This window comes from Anoplophora glabripennis, unplaced genomic scaffold, assembly GCF_000390285.2.
Source record: "Anoplophora glabripennis isolate ALB-LARVAE unplaced genomic scaffold, Agla_2.0 scaffold383, whole genome shotgun sequence".
In the NCBI taxonomy this organism is placed as follows: Eukaryota; Metazoa; Arthropoda; class Insecta; order Coleoptera; family Cerambycidae; genus Anoplophora; species Anoplophora glabripennis.
Window position 1 is genome coordinate 377,393 of NW_019416484.1, and position 21,291 is coordinate 398,683.

A 21,291-nucleotide genomic window follows, 5' to 3' on the forward strand; every position below is an offset into this window, starting at 1 on the left:
AGTAAACATAATGTCTCAGATTTCTTTTTTTTTTTCTAAATTTATACCATTTTTAAATATGGTCGGAATGGTCAAGAATTGGATATTTCGAGCTATGGACAGCGTATTCCCGCGAAAAATAAATTCAAAGTTTAATTGACTCAAGATATGAAGGTTACTGACCACTCAGAACGCAGAGAGGTCGTTGAATGGGTGGGTGATGGAACAACAAGTGGATGCTGCCTTCTTGTACAAAATCATCTTTAGCGGTGAGGCTCAGTTTCATCTTTATAGCTTCATTAATAATTGTCAAAATTGTCGTATTTGTGGTTCAAAAATGCGCGAGGGATTGTCGAGAAACAAATGTCACTGTCTGGTGGGGATTTTGGTCTGGAAGCATCATCGGACCATTATTCTTAGAAAATGCGACTGGTCAGGCAATAGTAGTTAATGGTGCTCGCTATCGAGACATGATAATCCAGTTTTTTTGTGCCTAAATTGCAAGATATGGATGTGGAACGACATGTAGTTTCAGCAAGACAGTGCTACATGTCATACAGCCCGAGAAACGATTCAATAACTACGTGAGTTATTTCCTGGTAGTGTAATTGCCCGTTTTGGTGATCAAGATGGGCTGCCCAGATCATGCGACGCCGTTGGACTTTTTTCTCTGGGGTTTTTTGAAGTCTAAGGTTTATGTCAACAAGCCCACGACAACTTACACCTTGAAGGAGAAAATTGAGCGCTGTATCGACGGAACTCAGCAGCATTGACGCAAAACGGTAATGGAAAATTTCGACTAAAGTGTGCATATGTGCTAGCAATGCCGTGGAGGTCATTGACCCGATACGATATTCCGTACATAACCCTTTATACTTTATGAATCAATAAAAAATTCAACATTTTTAATTATAAATCTGTTTTTCTATCAAAATTCTATGAAATACATTGGTTTAAAAATTTTTTTATTGTTGTTCTTTCAGCTAACAAATTGATATAATACGTTTTTTTTTCATGATTAATATGTACGATATGTGTATTGTTGGCTGGTGACTTTTCGCAAAACATCAGTTTTCCAAACTTACTTACTGTGGTAGAATGTATAAAGGAAACTGATTTAGTAAGAACTATTTTCTTGTATTTCAGAAACAAGCGATTAGGGAAAACAAAAAAGTTTTCATTTTATTTGCGGCGGTAAACTGTTACAGTAGTTCCTATAACAGAATTTTATTGGCTTATTCTTTTCTTGGGATTCTAACAACAAATATTGTACGGACTGCTGAAGAAAAGCCACATAATAAATTTGTATCTTCTTTTTATTTAATTTGTTGGAAATTACCTTTGGTATTCCTCCCTAGTTTCGTACGTTGGATGTTCTTGAGGATTTATGGAATCTGCATCCGAGCTTCTATAGTAGCCAGGGGGCACCCTCGAACCACCCCGATTATGGGCGTTGTAGTATCGTGCTCGTTCTCGGTCATAGTTTCTTCCATATAGTCCTGTTCTGTTCTCTGCAGTGTAACTGCTGACGAATTGCTAAAAATAAAAGGTTATTAATAAAAGAAAACTAGGAACTTGTAGACTTGATTATGTATGAACATTTTATGGACAAATTCTTAGAGAGAAGTACAAAATAAATAAGGAACTAAATTGTTGGAAACCTCCGAGACAACAGTAAGTAAATACCAAAGTTAGGGTATAATAGGCGAGCGGTTCACCCCTAAAAAGATGCTTCTAAATGAAGGTAACCGACTAAATTTTTAAAACAAAAACCTACAGCATGAAACTTTTTTTATTTTATAAAGTGTATTTTTTTGATAATTTACATATTTTTTTTATATTTTTCGGCGTAGTCAATTGTTATAAACAAAAAAGTTGTAAAAAAAATTACTCGCCGAATGGCTTTGAAAATAGTTTCTTTATTGTAAAATGGATTGAAATAAACACATTTTGTTCTTTGACAAAAATTCTAAAAATGCTTCGTTTCCGAGATATCTACAATTTAATGTGAAAAAAAGTGACGAAATCGACAAACTTTCGGAATATTTTCCCAAAAACTACTGAACAGAGTTTAATTCTAAAAAAAGCATAATAATCAGCAGATCTTCTACTTGTAAGACATATTTTTTTTGGTATAGGTCAATTATTTTATTCAAGGTCTAAAGCGAGTAAAAAAACAGTCTACAAATAGTGAAATTGTAACTGTATCCATTGACACATGGATGGATGGAAAATCGAAAATGATTGTTTGGATTTTAATTATTTCGAAGGAGAAACTGCGTTAGATATGCTTCAAAAATATTTTTGCTCATGTAGTAGAAAATGTTCTATGAAAAATTGTAATTGTTTGTCATCGAACCTGGAATGCTGTGCAGTCTGTGCGTGCTCAGGTGAATGTCAGAATGTTCCATCCGAAATTGATGATGAAACGCTTATTTCAACTCAAGAACTTGTCGAAAATTACGAAAAACTTATTATTTAAAAATTAAATCAAAAAGAAATTAATATACTTTTATTGCTCTTAATATTTTTGTAAAATAAAAATAAAATAATTATCCTANTGTTTTTCTATCAAAATTCTATGAAATACATTGGTTTAAAAATTTTTTTATTGTTGTTCTTTCAGCTAACAAATTGATATAATACGTTTTTTTTTCATGATTAATATGTACGATATGCGTATTGTTGGCTGGTGACTTTTCGCAAAACATCAGTTTTCCAAACTTACTTACTGTGGTAGAATGTATAAAGGAAACTGATTTAGTAAGAACTATTTTCTTGTATTTCAGAAACAAGCGATTAGGGAAAACAAAAAAGTTTTCATTTTATTTGCGGCGGTAAACTGTTACAGTAGTTCCTATAACAGAATTTTATTGGCTTATTCTTTTCTTGGGATTCTAACAACAAATATTGTACGGACTGCTGAAGAAAAGCCACGTAATAAATTTGTATCTTCTTTTTTTTTAATTTGTTGGAAATTACCTTTGGTATTCCTCCCTAGTTTCGTACGTTGGATGTTCTTGAGGATTTATGGAATCTGCATCCGAGCTTCTATAATAGCCAGGGGGCACCCTCGAACCACCCCGATTATGGGCGTTGTAGTATCGTGCTCGTTCTCTGTCATAGTTTCTTCCATATAGTCCTGTTCTGTTCTCTGCAGTGTAACTGCTGACGAATTGCTAAAAATAAAAGGTTATTAATAAAAGAAAACTAGGAACTTGTAGACTTGATTATGTATGAACATTTTATGGACAAATTCTTAGAGAGAAGTACAAAATAAATAAGGAACTAAATTGTTGGGAACCTCCGAGACAACAGCAAGTAAATACCAAAGTTAGGGTATAATAGGCGAGCGGTTCACCTCTAAAAAGATGCTTCTAAATGAAGGTAACCGACTAAATTTTTAAAACAATGCATATTTTTAGTATACAGTAATTACTGATAATTTCGTCGGGGTAAAAACTGATGCCGACGCCAATGGGCTTCAGATGCAGGTTGCATCGACGCAAAGTGCAGAGCCAGGTCCGACTGTGATTTACGGGGTGGAATTCGGCAGGTAAAGTTGAATGAACTGGCTGTGTAATGCTGCAATCAAAAGAGAAAATTGCATTTTGGGTTTCGGCCTCGTCGTCCAGTATAAAAATAGGAGTATTTATGTTCTTTATAATTGCTCATAAATGTGGTGACATAGTTTTTTAAAAGCTGCAGTTACTGAAAATTGATTCATTATTCCATGGCGAAATTACAAAAAAGTGGATTCAAGTGTGGCTTGGGTGGTCCGAGGAAATTGATTTTTGTCTTCCTGTGTGGCATGACATATTTTTTTACTTAAAAGGAATTGGTTTATTTTCTCTTTGTAAAAAACAATTTATTATGTGAGAGAAATATTATCTGAAAGATATAGGCAATTGTAGGAAATGTTTGATTCATTTACACTCAGGTTTTTGTTATAATTTAGGATTTACTTTTGAAGAAACTTAAAGTGGCCTAATCACATCTTTCCTTTATAAATATTTCAAAATAATTTTAATATAGGCACTAGTTCGACAAAATAGAAATTCTTAGGATTCATAATTAATAAAAACGTATAATTGGAATGGAGAAGGGCAACATATACCAGTACTAAAGACTTAAGAGAGTATAATCAGATTTTCATTATTAATCCACCACTAAAAAACTTAGATATTAGATTACGACCAGTAAAAGGAATGTTAAAACCTTTATTACCTTTTAAAGCTAGTTATAAAAACTTTAACAGCTTAACTTTATTTAGAAAATATCCGAAACTTCAACTTTTCCCTTTTACTTATAGTTAGTATCAGGGTTTTAAAAAAATATATTTTAATCTAAATATCATATGATGTTATTTTAAATAAAGTAACAAAGTTCGGATCAAACTCATATCGTCACTGAGATGATCAGATTAAAAAGAGAGTCCGCAGTAGATGTAACAAAGACAGGATACGTTAATACCGAGCGATCCAGAAGGACTAAAACTGACGTCACACGTAAATGTTACCAAAGATGTTAAAATTTACTTCCATTTGATCAAAATTACTTTCCGTTTTCTTAGATTTCCGACCACCACGATTCATAGACGTCCGTGCCTCCCATGTGTGCTTGTGTTGTATTTATTTGTGTTTTTATTTGAATTTACCGTAAATCTTTTAAATAAAATCAGTGTCTTTAAACGCTAATCATCTGTGAACTGTTAGTTTTGTGGTAAGGAAGCAAATACTGTAGGTTTCTTCGATATAAAGTACTCGAACTGTTTTAGGTTAGAAAATGGTATTTTCGTTAGAAGACGATAAATTTATTGTAGAGGCCTACTTCTGGAATGGTCAACGAGATGAAAATGGATGGAATTATTCAATCCATTCATGTTTTTTGCAATTCCAGGAAGAGTTTTCAAATCATAAGCCGCAGATTATTAACATTTTTGTTCAGCATGTTCGACGTTTGGTGACACGATTCAGAAATATTGGTCGTGAAAAGTTAAGTAAAGGGAATTCACCTGGAAGAAAGTCAGTTCTAACTGAAGATAAACTGGAGGATGTTAGAGAGAGTTTAGCAGCAAGCCCCACTAAACCTTTACGACAACTTTCAGCTTAGATGGGTAAATATTTATAAAATGAAAAATATGAGTATTTAATGTCATATGGTTCGGTACACAGAGCTGTAAGAGAATTACGTTTACATCCATATAACGTTTCCATCTGACCATCTTTTAGATATAATTGTTTTACCGATGAGGCCTGGTTTCATTTTAGTGGTTTGCTGGAAATCCACACGTGTTAGTGGAAAAGATTTTACATCCTTTTCAAATAAGTGTTTGGGTAGCCATTTCTCAGCGAAAAATAATAATTGTACCTTTATTTTCTTTCAAGATAGTGTTACTGCTGAGACAGACATGTTTAATCAACTACATGATGAATTTCACAATAGCTACTTTTAACAAGATGGGGCAACAGCACAGACAGCTAACACAATACTCGAGTTCCTAAGAGAATTTTATGACGATCGCATTGTTAGTCGAAGCTTATGGCCTATAAGATTTCCGGACTTAAAGCCCTTAGATTATTATCTCCTTGGAACATTAAAAAATTCCATATACAGGGTGGTCCAGATTTTAATAGACAAACTTACTTTTATGCCATTGAATTAATTGGTAATATGAATACACTCTTTTATTTTTGTCGAAAAGTGAATGGTTTAAGAGTTATGAGACATATTATGATGCGGTTTTCCAGATATTTAAAACAATTAGTTTATTTTTGTTAATTTCAACACCCTGTATCTCATAAACGGTAGTTTTCTGCATCTATGTTCATAGAGCAAAGTGAAGTTAATTTTTGTTATTTAAAGCTTTCCCGAAGTTTGTCTATTAAAATCTGGACCACCCAAATTTGTTTTATTTTTCCCTATTTCAACGCTTTGTTTACTTGAATAATATGTCTCATAACTCGTAAACCATTCACTTTTCGATAAAAATAAATGAATGTTTTTTCATCCGGAATATTTCAGACTATTATAAAATGTATTCATATTACCAATTAATTCAGTGGCGTAGAAGTTTTACTCTAAATAAGTAAACGACATCCTTGTTTCTCCGTCACTGATCTTTGAATTTCGACTATGTGCATACAAAACTAGGGGAAATATTTGAAAAAAATGTGTACCAAATTTGGATAAATTTGATAAAGCCGTTTTCCAGTTATTTAAAAAAAAAATGTTTTATTTTTGTTAATTTCAACGCCCTGTATCTCATAAACGGTGGCTTTCTGCGCCTATGTTCATAGAGCAATGTGATGTTAATTTTTGTTGTTTAGTAGTTTTCCGAAGTTTGTCTATTAAAATGTGGACCACCCTGTATATAAACCGTTTACACACAGTGAATGAACTAAAACCATAACAAATAAATTAGCTAATACTAATTACAGAAAATGAATTGCAAAATACAGAACGAAGACAGACATTTTGAACACTTATTGTAAATAAATTGTCATTAAAAATATTAAATATTTGTATTCTTAGTTTTAATATTTAAGTAGTTGGAAATTATAAAAAATTGATTACAAAAATTATTATTACTGGTAGGGACAGAATTTTGGTCAAAATTAAAAGTACGTATTCACTTTTTTAACTTTAAACTGAAAAAGCAATTATTATTTTAAATTTTCTTGTTCCTTTTATGTTAGAATATAACAAATTTTAAATCGATTTTTTATTCGCATTTCTAAATGTGAAAAGTAAACCAAAATTCACTTCAAAATTGAAAGGTTGCATAAAAAAACGAGATGGATAAATAATTATTGTTAAAAAACGCTTCTTATGTTAGTTTTGAGGTTAATGATAATAATATCTAAATCATTTTTATTTAATCCATTTATTTAGCAAATTTACAAACCCTTCAAATTAATTAATGCCAACATTCTGCTTTGTGTATTGTATTTTTGTGATTAAAATAAATATGTGACCCTATTGCCACTCCTATTAACCCGTCACTGAACGAAGTAAGTCATTGTCATTGTTGCCAATTACAAGGAGTGGAAATAATAGGAGAGCGGCACACTCGATCTCTCTGTAGTAGGGCAGGTATCTTCTGTGCAATAATTTCAAATTTTCTTCTTGTTCATTTTGTTTTATTTATTTAATTTTGTCCAGTTGTATCAACATATTTTATTATCGAGGGAATCAATCTACTAGATTCCGCACTATACCAATGCTTACCGTGGTCGGCACGTTCGATAAAAAAATTTATCCAACTAACCGCGTGGAAGCAACTTGCAATTTTCAGCCACCGTCCTGAAAAACCATCCTTTATCACAGTAATGCAATAACGGCTACGGCAAGCATTGAACCGCGAGATTAGCATTGTGTTTTTACGATTGTTGCAGCACAACCCGGATTACATCTCGGATGTGCATCTCGGCAAATATCTCTCGGGAGAATACGTTCAACGCGCCCATCTTAAAAACGTGACCAAAAGAGTACGATCTGATAATATAGTTATTTACTGGCGTCTTCAGAGCACTGAAAGGCATGAAACAAGAGACGTATAAAATCGGTTGTGTCTACAAGGAATGCGAAAATGTCGCTACATCCACAAATATCAATCGAACAGTCGTTGGCTTAATTTTTGGGCATGCACTGAATCAAGTGGCTGTCCTCATTGAACAGCAGCCCACATAGGCTTAAAGGCTACTTCTCACAGCCGAATTCATTGCACTGTCAAAAGCGTTGTCTGACTTCGGCAATCCTGCAAGTTTATGTCACTCCAGTCGAATTAGATCATAAAACCTGAAAAATCTGAAAAAATTATTTTCTAGTAGACATTTTATTGCACCTTATGACGAGGGCGGGGTATGTAGCATGATAATATCAAAAAAGTAACTCGAAATAAGTTACGCTAAGTTGGCAAATTGCAAATAAACTTTCACTTTTCTTTACTGTCCATCTAGAAATCTAGACTACATATCGGAAAATTAATTGTTTTATGTTGTAGGCAATTAAATTATCTACAATTTAAGGTTCAGGTTCCTTTAGGAAACAATTTAAAAAAAATTGCAATGTCCAACTGGGAACAAAGAGGCGTAGGTGTAGGTGATATTTATTTTTTTTTAATTACCGTAAAAATAAGCTTTATTTAATGCAAAAAGAGCGAATTCCCGAGCGGTTTTTGACTGACCCTGGAACAATTTGGTAATAATGCTTAATTTAAACTTTTTTGAATTTTTCTTTTTCGATACGTTTCTTTTGATCAATTAGAATCTATATCTACAATATTAACTTCAAATATTAACGTTTGGTAATTAAACAATTAGTTGCGAAAAAACAAACGAAGTTAATTAACAAATATCTGGAGCAACACTTTCAATGGAATCGGGGTTTGGCACACATGTTGGCCACTGGATTGGCCGTCTTTTCCAACACTATTTTACAGTTCATAAATAGGTGAAAAGTGACTTCAGATACCCTAAATTGTAAGTAATTTCATTGCCTATAATGCCTATAACATAAAACAATTTATTTTCCTATATTAGTCCGGTCAAATTAGTCATAAAAATAGTGGTCGAATAACGAAAATTCCGACACAGCTAAATTTTGGAGGAGACCTTTAGTACACTATCAGAAATAAAGTGGCAAAAGTCCCCATCGATCCCATGTGTGCTAAAAAAGTTATTCTACATGATATGTACATATATGCCACGTATATACATACATAGTCAGGCACTTAATACAAGTAAAAATGCCTATTTGTGTCTCTTGTATGTATAAACTATACAATTCTGAGAATATACACTCAAAAAAACTCAGTCCCTTAGTCAATTCCCTCTACCCGCATGGCCCTAAATAACATCTGGCTACTGTATTGTAAAAACTTTTGTAGAAAATACACGAGACAAGAAACAAGTACAACTATCTTGTCTTCCTCCAACATCGGCTTCTGCTAATCAACACTTGTATCGAGTATACTATCAAGTTCAGACATGGCTAGGCAATCAACTGAACCCAAATGACTGGGGTTGGAAATTAACAGATAATACTTTGGAACCGATTCAAACTTTACTCCCATCTGCTCCGGAAAAACTCCTAAACACTAATTTTTGCAATTGCAAAAAGGTTGTAGTGCTAAATGTGGCTGTAGAAGAGTAGGGTTACTGTGTTCTCTAGCGTGTACTAATTGCGAAAGCCAGTCTTTCTCAAATGTCCAATTGAATACAACAGACGAAGATTCATGTGATATCAATGAAGAGACAGCTGATTCATCTTCATTTGAACAATTTATGAACATACATCAAGAAGAAGAGGAAGAAGAAGAAGAAGAAGAAATCGAAGAAGACATGACTGTTGAATTCGACTTTGACGAGTATGAATCAGATTAAAATATCAAAAGGAATCAGAACTACAGTTAAAGTCAATAACCAATATCAATATCAATAATCATCATGCAGTTAAAAGAGTATTGTCCCTGAAAATTCCGTCATAACTGTTCGTGGAGTAGGCCTACCGGGGAAACCACGTTAAAAAAACGCGCCAAAGTACACTACCTCACAGGTGCTGTGGAAATGTGTGTATATCCTGTAGAACGTGACTCCTTCAACTATTAGAATCGCGATATCTCAGGAATGGTGATACTTAGAAAAAAAAGTATAAGGACCATTTTCGTAGATAATTTTAAAATCTATAATTTTTGTCAGGGCTACTTTTTTGATAAAACTTACCGTTTTCCAAAAAAATCTAAAAAACCTCAAATTTTGACCTTTGACCCAGTATAATTTTTTTAGCACACATGGGATCGATGGGAACTTTTCACATTTTATTTCTAATGGTGTACCCAAGATCTCCACCAAAATTTTGCGCTGTCGGAATTTTCGTTATTTGAAATGTCTATTTTGACCGGACTACATGTCGTCTAGATTTTTATGGACAGTAATAAAAGTGAAAAAACATGTAATTTTGCGACTTATTTGAAATTGACCAACTTAGCGTCACTTCTTTCGAGTTACTTTTTTGACATTATCATTCTACATACTCCTCCCCATCATAAAATGAATAAAATGTCTACTAATAATATTTTCACGTTCAAATTCGACTGGAGTATGTTTTCGTATTTTTTGTGGTTTAGAATTAAATTAAGCATACTGGGAAACGTAGGCTCACAAATTTTTGTTCAGTTCTGACTTTTTCATCAGTTCTGGAAGACCTCGTATATGCTTAAAACCCTGCCTTTGTAGTAACAACATAAGACAGATTTTCCGAACTACACTTGTGGATTTACTCAGACCTTATATGCGTGCATAGTTATTTAAAAGAGGTCGAGTCACAGTGACCGCAACTTGGTGGGCGATCTAGTTTCGATTATAGGCGTACTGGAACAGTACAGATTAATTTGGAAACAGTCCAGCCCCAGGTAAAGAAAACTACCCTTTTCTCGGGTACAGCTAGACAGAAAATTAATATTGCAGCCAAGATTCCCTTGAAAAATATTAACGGAGAAGATACGCTTGATTGTATCTAATTAAATCAACACAGCACAGCACATGTGAACAATCGACTGTCACTTGTTTTGCGTAACAGAAATCAGATCAGTATGTTAGGCAAGGTATGAGTCAACGTTTTGTTTATTCCTTAATGGCTTTGAAACAGGTATAAGAGATTATGTCAACTTGGAAGCGATGTAAATTTGTACGATGCATAACTAAGTCGAGTGGTCCAACAGAAACAAACGCATCTGGAGACCAAATAAAAACTGTTCTATACAGTACTTACAATTAGCCACATACATTTTTATCTTTATAAGTACAGTGTTTTTTTTCCAAATTGCATACATATATAGATGTTTTAAAAGGCTGTTGTTAACGATTTCATGAAGAAAACTTCGTGTAAATAAGTGGCCTGAAATATATACTTGGTTCTCAATGTACAGGGTGTTCAAAGTTGAACTCTGGATATGGTTTTCTTTTAATATTTTCAAAACGTTTAAGGATTTGTAAATGAAATTTTTCCATGCACCAAAGTTTGTACGCCTTATGTAAAATATAAAATTAGATTTTTGGCACGAAATGATGATTCTTTATGAGATTCTGTGTCCTTTGAAATACAATTTGATATCAATATTGTTTCAGTATTGCAGTTTTATGTTTATTTACAACAAAACCTCAGTTGATTGATGAACTTAAAAAGTACCAAGAATTTTACAAATGATCCTACCATTCTTTCTTCTCGGCATACTAGATGTTCCTATCGCAATTTTTTAGAAATGAAGCTGCTATTTTTCTGGAGGATGTTCCTGTATTACTATAAAATCAGATCGGGAATATTTAATCAGGTCTATCCTAATAAGTAAATAAATAGATATGGACTACAGCACCAATTGAAATACCTTTAATTTTTGAAAGAGTGTACTCCTCTATAAGGACAAAATTTTTTGCAATGGTTGGCAGAGGTCATTTCCAAAAATTTTATAGTAATGTTTTGTTTCATGATACACTGTTGGTTGTTAAAAACAAAAGATGTTTTAATTGAATTAGTACATATTAAGAATTATATTATCATTCGATTAGTAATTTAAATATGTAAATACTAGTTTGAAAATACGAAATGATTTTACTCTAATACGGCGCATCTCGATGTCAATATACATACATTTTCGTACAAAAAAATTTAATTTTAAAGTTTTATCATTAAATGTTGAAAAAAATATCCACTCAGAAAAATATAGCAGTATTTACTCTAATTCTCCCCATTATAACCCACTTTTGGTGTTTTTTTTTAAGACAAAGAGTTCAGTACATATGTCAAATTTGATTTACGTTAAGTGCTTCGAAAATATAAAAAAAAACTTCTTTAGAATTCAACTTTAAAGACCCTATCCATCAAAAACAAGAAATTTAGGCCACATATATGTTTTAACCACAAAATCCCCTCTTAAGATATCTACTTGTTGCTTTGCTTTTTTATGGTTACTGTTTATAAAAATTGTATATTAAGTGAAGTCTATTAGCTTGAAGTGAAAAATATGGACACATTTTTTTAAATAAATTGATTACTATTAGCTCGAGGTGACAATTTCTCTGAAGCCGTCTCTGATGCTAAGTAGCATACGCGACAACAAATTTATTAATTCAAGCGTTTTGCATTCTAGAATGCGTATAATAGGATAGTTACAATATTTAAAGGAAATCCGTGAATAGAACAAGTTAATTACTGTCAATTTACTTTCTGGTAATGTGGGATGGCTTCAGCGATTGCCTACACGTACTATCCTTTTAAGAAGTGTAAATATTGAAATTTATTGACAGAAACTAGTTTCGGAATTAGAAATTTTAAGGAAGTGTTCCCTATTTTTAAACGTCCTAATTTCCTTTTAAACAGGAAGAATTACTAATCAATCTATTTCCTATTTATTAATGTCCTTCATCTATATATAATTAGATAAGACTGAAAATAAAAGTAGGCTCCCTTATCTAACAGATATGTATACGGACATTATTTACTTCTACTTGTGTGGGCGGCTTTAAACTGTGTGGTGTAGGGACCACTTAATAGTTCAATTAATTGTGACTTTTGTAGAACGACGTGTGAAATGTGTGTTATAATATTATAAAAAATTACAGCAATATCGTAACTGTAGGTAGACAATAAAAAAATTACTGCTAATACCAAAAAACGATGAAATAACTTTCTCCGTCATCAGACGTCATTCTTGAGTTTTTGAGTGAATTTACAGATCCTTAAACATTGAAACAGCTCAACATAAACCCTCAAGATTTAAATGTAAGGTTTTCTGAACATTTCTTGACACGCCATACTTAATTAGTTGATTAATGATGTAGTTTTAGGCAAAGGTTACTCAGGCTTTTCAAAATCGTTAACAGACCTTTTATTTAAACAAAAAACAGATGCTGCCATTCAATCTAAAACAACAAGAGGTTATGTGAAGTTTGCTCTCTATAATCTGTAACGAATCCCCATTGAAGAATTAGAAATTCAACATTAATAACCACTTTTTTTATAGAGAAAAGAATATAAAAACATATGGAGCTAGGAACACCTGTTCCTAGCTCTTTATCTATCGCAGCATTCTTTATATATTTTTTTGAAATCTATAAACCAGCATTTGCCGTCACCAAACTGCAGTTATGAGGTAATACCAAATCCATAAATCTATTTAAATACGATGGGGAACCTTGACAAAGCAGTAAAATGAAAACAAATCGCCATTATTTCCTCGTATTACATAGCCAACTACACCTACTGCCTCAGTGCCAGCGAAAACTCTATGCAATATATTATCGCGCGTACTATTTATTATATATTAACGATAGCTAATCGATTAATGATAATATTATGTAACTAATAGGTGATGTCTGTCAGAAAGTGGTGGGCGAAAACTACATTAAAAAAACTGCTGAAGTGGTCACTGAAACTTAACCTTGTTACGCAGATAGAAACTGTTCGAAATTTTTTTTATTTATAATCATTTTGTAGTACTATGGAGAGCCCGAGGGTCACATTCAAGATTTTGAACCGTTGGGATTGGTTTGTAAAGTATATTCATATGTTCAAGAGAACGACTATCTGTGTCGACCTGAGTTCAGTTACAGCCCATCATAAAATTCGGTTATAAAGGGATTATTTAACAAATAATTGTACTGTCGCGATCTGGACCATATTTGGAATAATAATAATAATAAATATATTTTTGCAAAACCATATACAGGATGTCTCAGAAAGACCTCCCGTAAATTCAGGGGGTGATAGTACACAAAAAATAAGAATTTTTTGTCTTATGAACTATATGTCTATCTCCTCTTGTTTTCGAGATACAGAGCGACAAAAGAAAATTTTTTAAATAGAATTTTTACGAAAATTTCCAAACCATGTGAAATATTTTTATGAAATTTGGTATTCCGGGGATTTTGAGGACGCCAACTACGCTGGTCTAATTATTTTTTGGGTATATCATAGAGGGCGCTTGTTACATTACATTCCTATAACATTTTAGGTTCTAACTTTTTTAAGGTTAGGTTTTTTACCATTCAGGCTCCAATTTCTAATGTACAATTTTATTTTCTAAAAATAGTGTACTCTTGTTAGAACTTAGTAACTGTAGTTAGTAATGACTGATTGCAGTCACTAAAATTTTGATATAAAGTTAATTAGAATTTTTAAATAATACTGAGAATGTATGCGTTGTTTATGAGACATCCATCAATAGGTTTTGACATAAGCCTACTTTGAGAAAAGTCACTTATTTTCTACATCGTAATATTGTAAGTGTTCAATTAAAAGCCTCTTTTCTCGAAAACCGTCCACATTAGGAAGTTCTAACAAGAGGACATTATTTTTAGAAAATAAAATTGTACATTAGAAATTGGAATGGTAAAAAACCTAACCTTAAAAAAATTAGAACTTAAAATAAAATAGGAATTTAGCATAACTAGCGCCCTCTATGAAATATATAAAAAGACAATTAGATCAGCGTATTTGGCGTCCTTAAAAACCCCGGAATACCTAATTTTATAAAAATATTTCGCACCATTTGAAAATTTTCATAAAAATTCTATTTAAAAAATTTTATTTTGTCGCTCTGTATCTCGAAAACAAGAGGAGATAGACATAGGTATAGTTCATAAGACAAAAAATTCTTATTTTTTGTCGTACTATCACCCCCTGAATTTACGCGAGGTCTTTCTGAAACACCCTGTATAACAATAAATATTGTCAACCAAGAACATAGTTTTGATTATTCAAATATGTGACTTTTATGGAGTAGAGAATCAAATGAAGAACAGCTGGAAATAGTACAGTTATACTGAGAGAATGAAAAACAAAGAAGAAGACACTATTAGGTGTTGTTATTCTGATATTTCATACTGGAAGTGATCTAAGTAATTTTTAATAATCTTTGCAATTTTGCGCAATGTGATACATATTAATAAATATTTCATTACGATGTTTATGATAGTAGTATTTGCAATTTTATATAGCAAAATTATTTTTGGTTTTCTTATAATCAATTTTTTTCTATTTTACATATAAATGTATATCACACATTATTTTGATCGCAGTTTGGTAGGAAAATTATTTATTCATTTATTGTTTTCAATATATTAACAATTTTTTTCCTTATTTTTAATAGCAAATTATAAATTTTGTAATTTTAACAAATTATAGGTACTGATGTTATATTTTTTGGACAATGTAATTTTCGATACATCTAAATGTCCATTAAATTTAACGGTTGTTTAAAAAAATAAATAAAAAATTCTGTCAAAGAACACTAATTCAACTACAAAATATAAACGAATATAAAAACAAGGCAATTTCCAATATGTATAGCACGCATTGAAAATTATACAGGGTGTTACTGGCGTATTTTACCGCTGAGATACAGGGTGTTAAAAGTCTCAAATATTTATATTATTTTTCCAGTAACTTCACTGGTATAAAAGTTTTTTTTGGTAGGGACTATCTTTTCATGGATAACTTATTCCAAAATACACTCAAGTGGCGTAGTTATTGGGGGTGTAGGCGACCTCTTTTGAAAAAAAATCGTACGCCACTGGTTTTTTAAATAATTTTAAATGTCTTTAAAATGATAATCAATTTGTGGCAATAAAGTATTCGTAAAATTTACTGGTCGTTAAATAATAGGGAGATCAAATAAGAAGACACTTAAGTACCTAGACGTTGCTATTTTTATTATTTTCTATTGATACCTAAATGTGTAACAATACCTAGTGTTTTTGAGAGATTTCAAAATACTATACAACGCCACTGTTTTGTGTGTTGCAAAAAAGTTTGTTATTTTTCATACAACTAAAAAAAGATTTTAATAAAAAAAAATTTGGTATTCAATTATACAGCATTTTGAACATTTCTTGTGATGTATAGTGTTTTGAAATCTCCCAAAAATATTTGGTATATAATTTATTGTTACACCTTTAGCAATCAATAGAAAATGGTAAATAGCAACGTAAGTACTTAAGTGTCTTCTTATTTAATTTCCCAATTATCTAAAGACCAATAAACTTTACGAATACTTTACAAGAATACTTTATTGCAACAAATTGATTGTACATTTTAAAAACATTTAAAACTATTTAAAAAACCAGCGGCGTACGATTTTTTTTCAAAAAAGGTCCTCTACTCCCCCAATAACTACGGCACTGGAGTATATTTTGGAATAAGTTATCCATGAAAAAATCATATAAATATTTGAATATAACACCCTGTATCTCCGTAGGGAAGCGTCTTACCAAAAATTTTTATAGGGCAAAAGTTGATTATTTTCATTGCTAGAACACCCCATTAAAGTTTGGCAAAACTTATCATTAACACCCTGTATGTATTAGTACATAAACTAGACTTTCTATTTTCCATTAATTTGTCAAAAAATGCATTGAATTAAAGGAAATATATTATACACTCAAAAAAAATCGAAAAACAAAGAATAAATGGTAAAATATTTCTCGAAGAGGAATATAATCAATTTTTCTGACCATCTGAGGTTTTTAGTATGGAATAAGCCGGCAGATAAGTTTTGAATGTATTTCTTATTTAGGGTGTTCCATAAAAGAAGTTGCAAGCTATAACAATATATTTTTGGTATGGTACTTAACCGTACCATTTTTACGTTTTATTTTGGATAATTATTTATTACTAGCTATTCTTAGTTATTAGTACTAGATATTGCTGGTATAGTTCAATGCTAGCTGGAACATGTAGCCCATAGAGAACATTTTTTGATTTTATGTGATAAGAGTTTTTAGAAAAAAATCTTAACTTTGTTTGAATTAACTTAAAATCTTTACAATAGACTAATAAAATGTAGTATAATGAAATTAACAAAAAAAGTGCATCGGAAAGTCAAGTTATGAGTTATGATATATCGTTGGATTAGAAAAAAATCTCTATCAGATTAAATACAAAAACACATGACAATCGCCTGCCATTGAGGTAGACTTTGGAAACTGATGATTAAGATATAGCTTGCTGTGTTTTTTAAGGGTCACCTAATACCGCTAAGCGAAGTATGAATTTAATATTTCTTCATAAAATTCTAATTTTAATGGCGACTCAAGAAACAGCTATCGCTGTGTGAAATAGTAATCCACTAGTAGCGAGATGGTAATTTTCTTTTAATAAAAGCTTGCGATATACTAATTTTTCTATTCAAATATTCTTCTAGTTTGACTATAGTAGGATCATATTCGATGCAAAGTAATAAACCCAGTGCAATACGCTTTTAAAGGTTTTAGGAATTGAATAATTTCTTTATACCTTATGAAGGGACGAAGGAATCAGTTCACGTCTGGCACTCTTGTTCCTACAAAAATTCCTTTATTCTCATAAACTATTTATTTTAAATGTAATTTATTATAAATCCAATTTGTTTCCTAAATTCCACATATGTACTACATTTTACCTCTGTACGCGCCACTGTTGTTTACTTGTTTTTTGGAAGCGCTCTCTAATTGACGGCAAAGCTCGCCAGGTTAGTATTTGACGTATAACNTTGATATAAAGTTAATTAGAATTTTTAAATATTACTGAGAATGTATGCGTTGTTTATGAGACATCCATCAATAGGTTTTGACATAAGCCTACTTTGAGAAAAGTCACTTATTTTCTACATCGTAATATTGTAAGTGTTCAATTAAAAGCCTCTTTTCTCGAAAACCGTCCACATTAGGAAGTTCTAACAAGAGGACATTATTTTTAGAAAATAAAATTGTACATTAGAAATTGGAATGGTAAAAAACCTAACCTTAAAAAAATTAGAACTTAAAATAAAATAGGAATTTAGCATAACTAGCGCCCTCTATGAAATATATAAAAAGACAATTAGATCAGCGTATTTGGCGTCCTTAAAAACCCCGGAATACCTAATTTTATAAAAATATTTCGCACCATTTGAAAATTTTCATAAAAATTCTATTTAAAAAATTTTATTTTGTCGCTCTGTATCTCGAAAACAAGAGGAGATAGACATAGGTATAGTTCATAAGACAAAAAATTCTTATTTTTTGTCGTACTATCACCCCCTGAATTTACGCGAGGTCTTTCTGAAACACCCTGTATAACAATAAATATTGTCAACCAAGAACATAGTTTTGATTATTCAAATATGTGACTTTTATGGAGTAGAGAATCAAATGAAGAACAGCTGGAAATAGTACAGTTATACTGAGAGAATGAAAAACAAAGAAGAAGACACTATTAGGTGTTGTTATTCTGATATTTCATACTGGAAGTGATCTAAGTAATTTTTAATAATCTTTGCAATTTTGCGCAATGTGATACATATTAATAAATATTTCATTACGATGTTTATGATAGTAGTATTTGCAATTTTATATAGCAAAATTATTTTTGGTTTTCTTATAATCAATTTTTTTCTATTTTACATATAAATGTATATCACACATTATTTTGATCGCAGTTTGGTAGGAAAATTATTTATTCATTTATTGTTTTCAATATATTAACAATTTTTTTCCTTATTTTTAATAGCAAATTATAAATTTTGTAATTTTAACAAATTATAGGTACTGATGTTATATTTTTTGGACAATGTAATTTTCGATACATCTAAATGTCCATTAAATTTAACGGTTGTTTAAAAAAATAAATAAAAAATTCTGTCAAAGAACACTAATTCAACTACAAAATATAAACGAATATAAAAACAAGGCAATTTCCAATATGTATAGCACGCATTGAAAATTATACAGGGTGTTACTGGCGTATTTTACCGCTGAGATACAGGGTGTTAAAAGTCTCAAATATTTATATTATTTTTCCAGTAACTTCACTGGTATAAAAGTTTTTTTTGGTAGGGACTATCTTTTCATGGATAACTTATTCCAAAATACACTCAAGTGGCGTAGTTATTGGGGGTGTAGGCGACCTCTTTTGAAAAAAAATCGTACGCCACTGGTTTTTTAAATAATTTTAAATGTCTTTAAAATGATAATCAATTTGTGGCAATAAAGTATTCGTAAAATTTACTGGTCGTTAAATAATAGGGAGATCAAATAAGAAGACACTTAAGTACCTAGACGTTGCTATTTTTATTATTTTCTATTGATACCTAAATGTGTAACAATACCTAGTGTTTTTGAGAGATTTCAAAATACTATACAACGCCACTGTTTTGTGTGTTGCAAAAAAGTTTGTTATTTTTCATACAACTAAAAAAAGATTTTAATAAAAAAAAATTTGGTATTCAATTATACAGCATTTTGAACATTTCTTGTGATGTATAGTGTTTTGAAATCTCCCAAAAATATTTGGTATATAATTTATTGTTACACCTTTAGCAATCAATAGAAAATGGTAAATAGCAACGTAAGTACTTAAGTGTCTTCTTATTTAATTTCCCAATTATCTAAAGACCAATAAACTTTACGAATACTTTACAAGAATACTTTATTGCAACAAATTGATTGTACATTTTAAAAACATTTAAAACTATTTAAAAAACCAGCGGCGTACGATTTTTTTTCAAAAAAGGTCCTCTACTCCCCCAATAACTACGGCACTGGAGTATATTTTGGAATAAGTTATCCATGAAAAAATCATATAAATATTTGAATATAACACCCTGTATCTCCGTAGGGAAGCGTCTTACCAAAAATTTTTATAGGGCAAAAGTTGATTATTTTCATTGCTAGAACACCCCATTAAAGTTTGGCAAAACTTATCATTAACACCCTGTATGTATTAGTACATAAACTAGACTTTCTATTTTCCATTAATTTGTCAAAAAATGCATTGAATTAAAGGAAATATATTATACACTCAAAAAAAATCGAAAAACAAAGAATAAATGGTAAAATATTTCTCGAAGAGGAATATAATCAATTTTTCTGACCATCTGAGGTTTTTAGTATGGAATAAGCCGGCAGATAAGTTTTGAATGTATTTCTTATTTAGGGTGTTCCATAAAAGAAGTTGCAAGCTATAACAATATATTTTTGGTATGGTACTTAACCGTACCATTTTTACGTTTTATTTTGGATAATTATTTATTACTAGCTATTCTTAGTTATTAGTACTAGATATTGCTGGTATAGTTCAATGCTAGCTGGAACATGTAGCCCATAGAGAACATTTTTTGATTTTATGTGATAAGAGTTTTTAGAAAAAAATCTTAACTTTGTTTGAATTAACTTAAAATCTTTACAATAGACTAATAAAATGTAGTATAATGAAATTAACAAAAAAAGTGCATCGGAAAGTCAAGTTATGAGTTATGATATATCGTTGGATTAGAAAAAAATCTCTATCAGATTAAATACAAAAACACATGACAATCGCCTGCCATTGAGGTAGACTTTGGAAACTGATGATTAAGATATAGCTTGCTGCGTTTTTTTAAGGGTCATCTAATACCGTTAAGCGAAGTATAAATTTAATATTTCTTCATAAAATTCTAATTTTAATGGCGACTCAAGAAACAGCTATCGCTGTGTGAAATAGTAATCCACTAGTAGCGAGATGGTAATTTTTTTTAATAAAAGCCCGCAATATTCTAATTTTTCTATTCAAATTTTTCTAGTTTGATTATAGTAGGATCATATTCGATGTAAAGTAATAAATCATTGGGATTGAGATCAAGGGATCCAGTGCAATACGCTTTTAAGGGTTTTAGAAATTGAATAATTTCTTTATACCTTATGAAGGGACGAAGGAATCAGTTCACGTCTGGCACCCTTGTTCCTACAAAAATTCCTTTATTCTCATAAACTATTTATTTTAAGTGTAATTTATTATAAATCCAATTTGTTTTTAAATTCCACATATGTAGTACATTTTACCTTTGTACGCGCCACTGTTGTTTACTTATTTTTTGGAGGCGCTCTCTGATTACGACCAAACTCGCAAGGTTAGTATTTGACGTATAACCGACCACTTCGTACACTCGATGCATCTGGGCGACTACAGCTACTACCAGAACACAGTGCGTATGCAGCGGTGTTTCGGATTTTACATTCAATTTCATTTTAAATTTAAAATGGTTCATCTTACGCCTCCTAAAAGTGATGACACGATTTTCCTTTGATAAAAGACCGACGAATTTTTACTCTACTTTGCATCGAATACGATCCTACTATAAATACCCGAACCGCAAGCAACGCAAATCAAATGCATCCATATCTTGTCAAATCATTGACGTTGATGCTGGTTTGCATTGGAACCTAATTTATCTACAATTTTTTTTATGCATTTCCCACAGATATCCTGTTCAATCCAGCCCACTCATCTGCTACCTACTTATAATTTATCATTTGTAAA

At 31.3% G+C, this 21,291-nt stretch overlaps 1 protein-coding gene across 1 annotated transcript in view; it reads right to left on the bottom strand.

The window, feature by feature from the left end:
- LOC108909457 (collagen alpha-1(IV) chain) overlaps window positions 1-21,291 on the bottom strand; it is a 43,519-nt gene that overhangs the window by 8,355 nt on the left and 13,873 nt on the right. Inside the window, exon 3 of the mRNA XM_023454680.1 lies at window positions 2,962-3,158. Coding sequence (XP_023310448.1) covers window positions 2,962-3,158 — 197 coding nt within the window. The remainder of the gene's footprint in view (window positions 1-2,961; window positions 3,159-21,291) is intronic.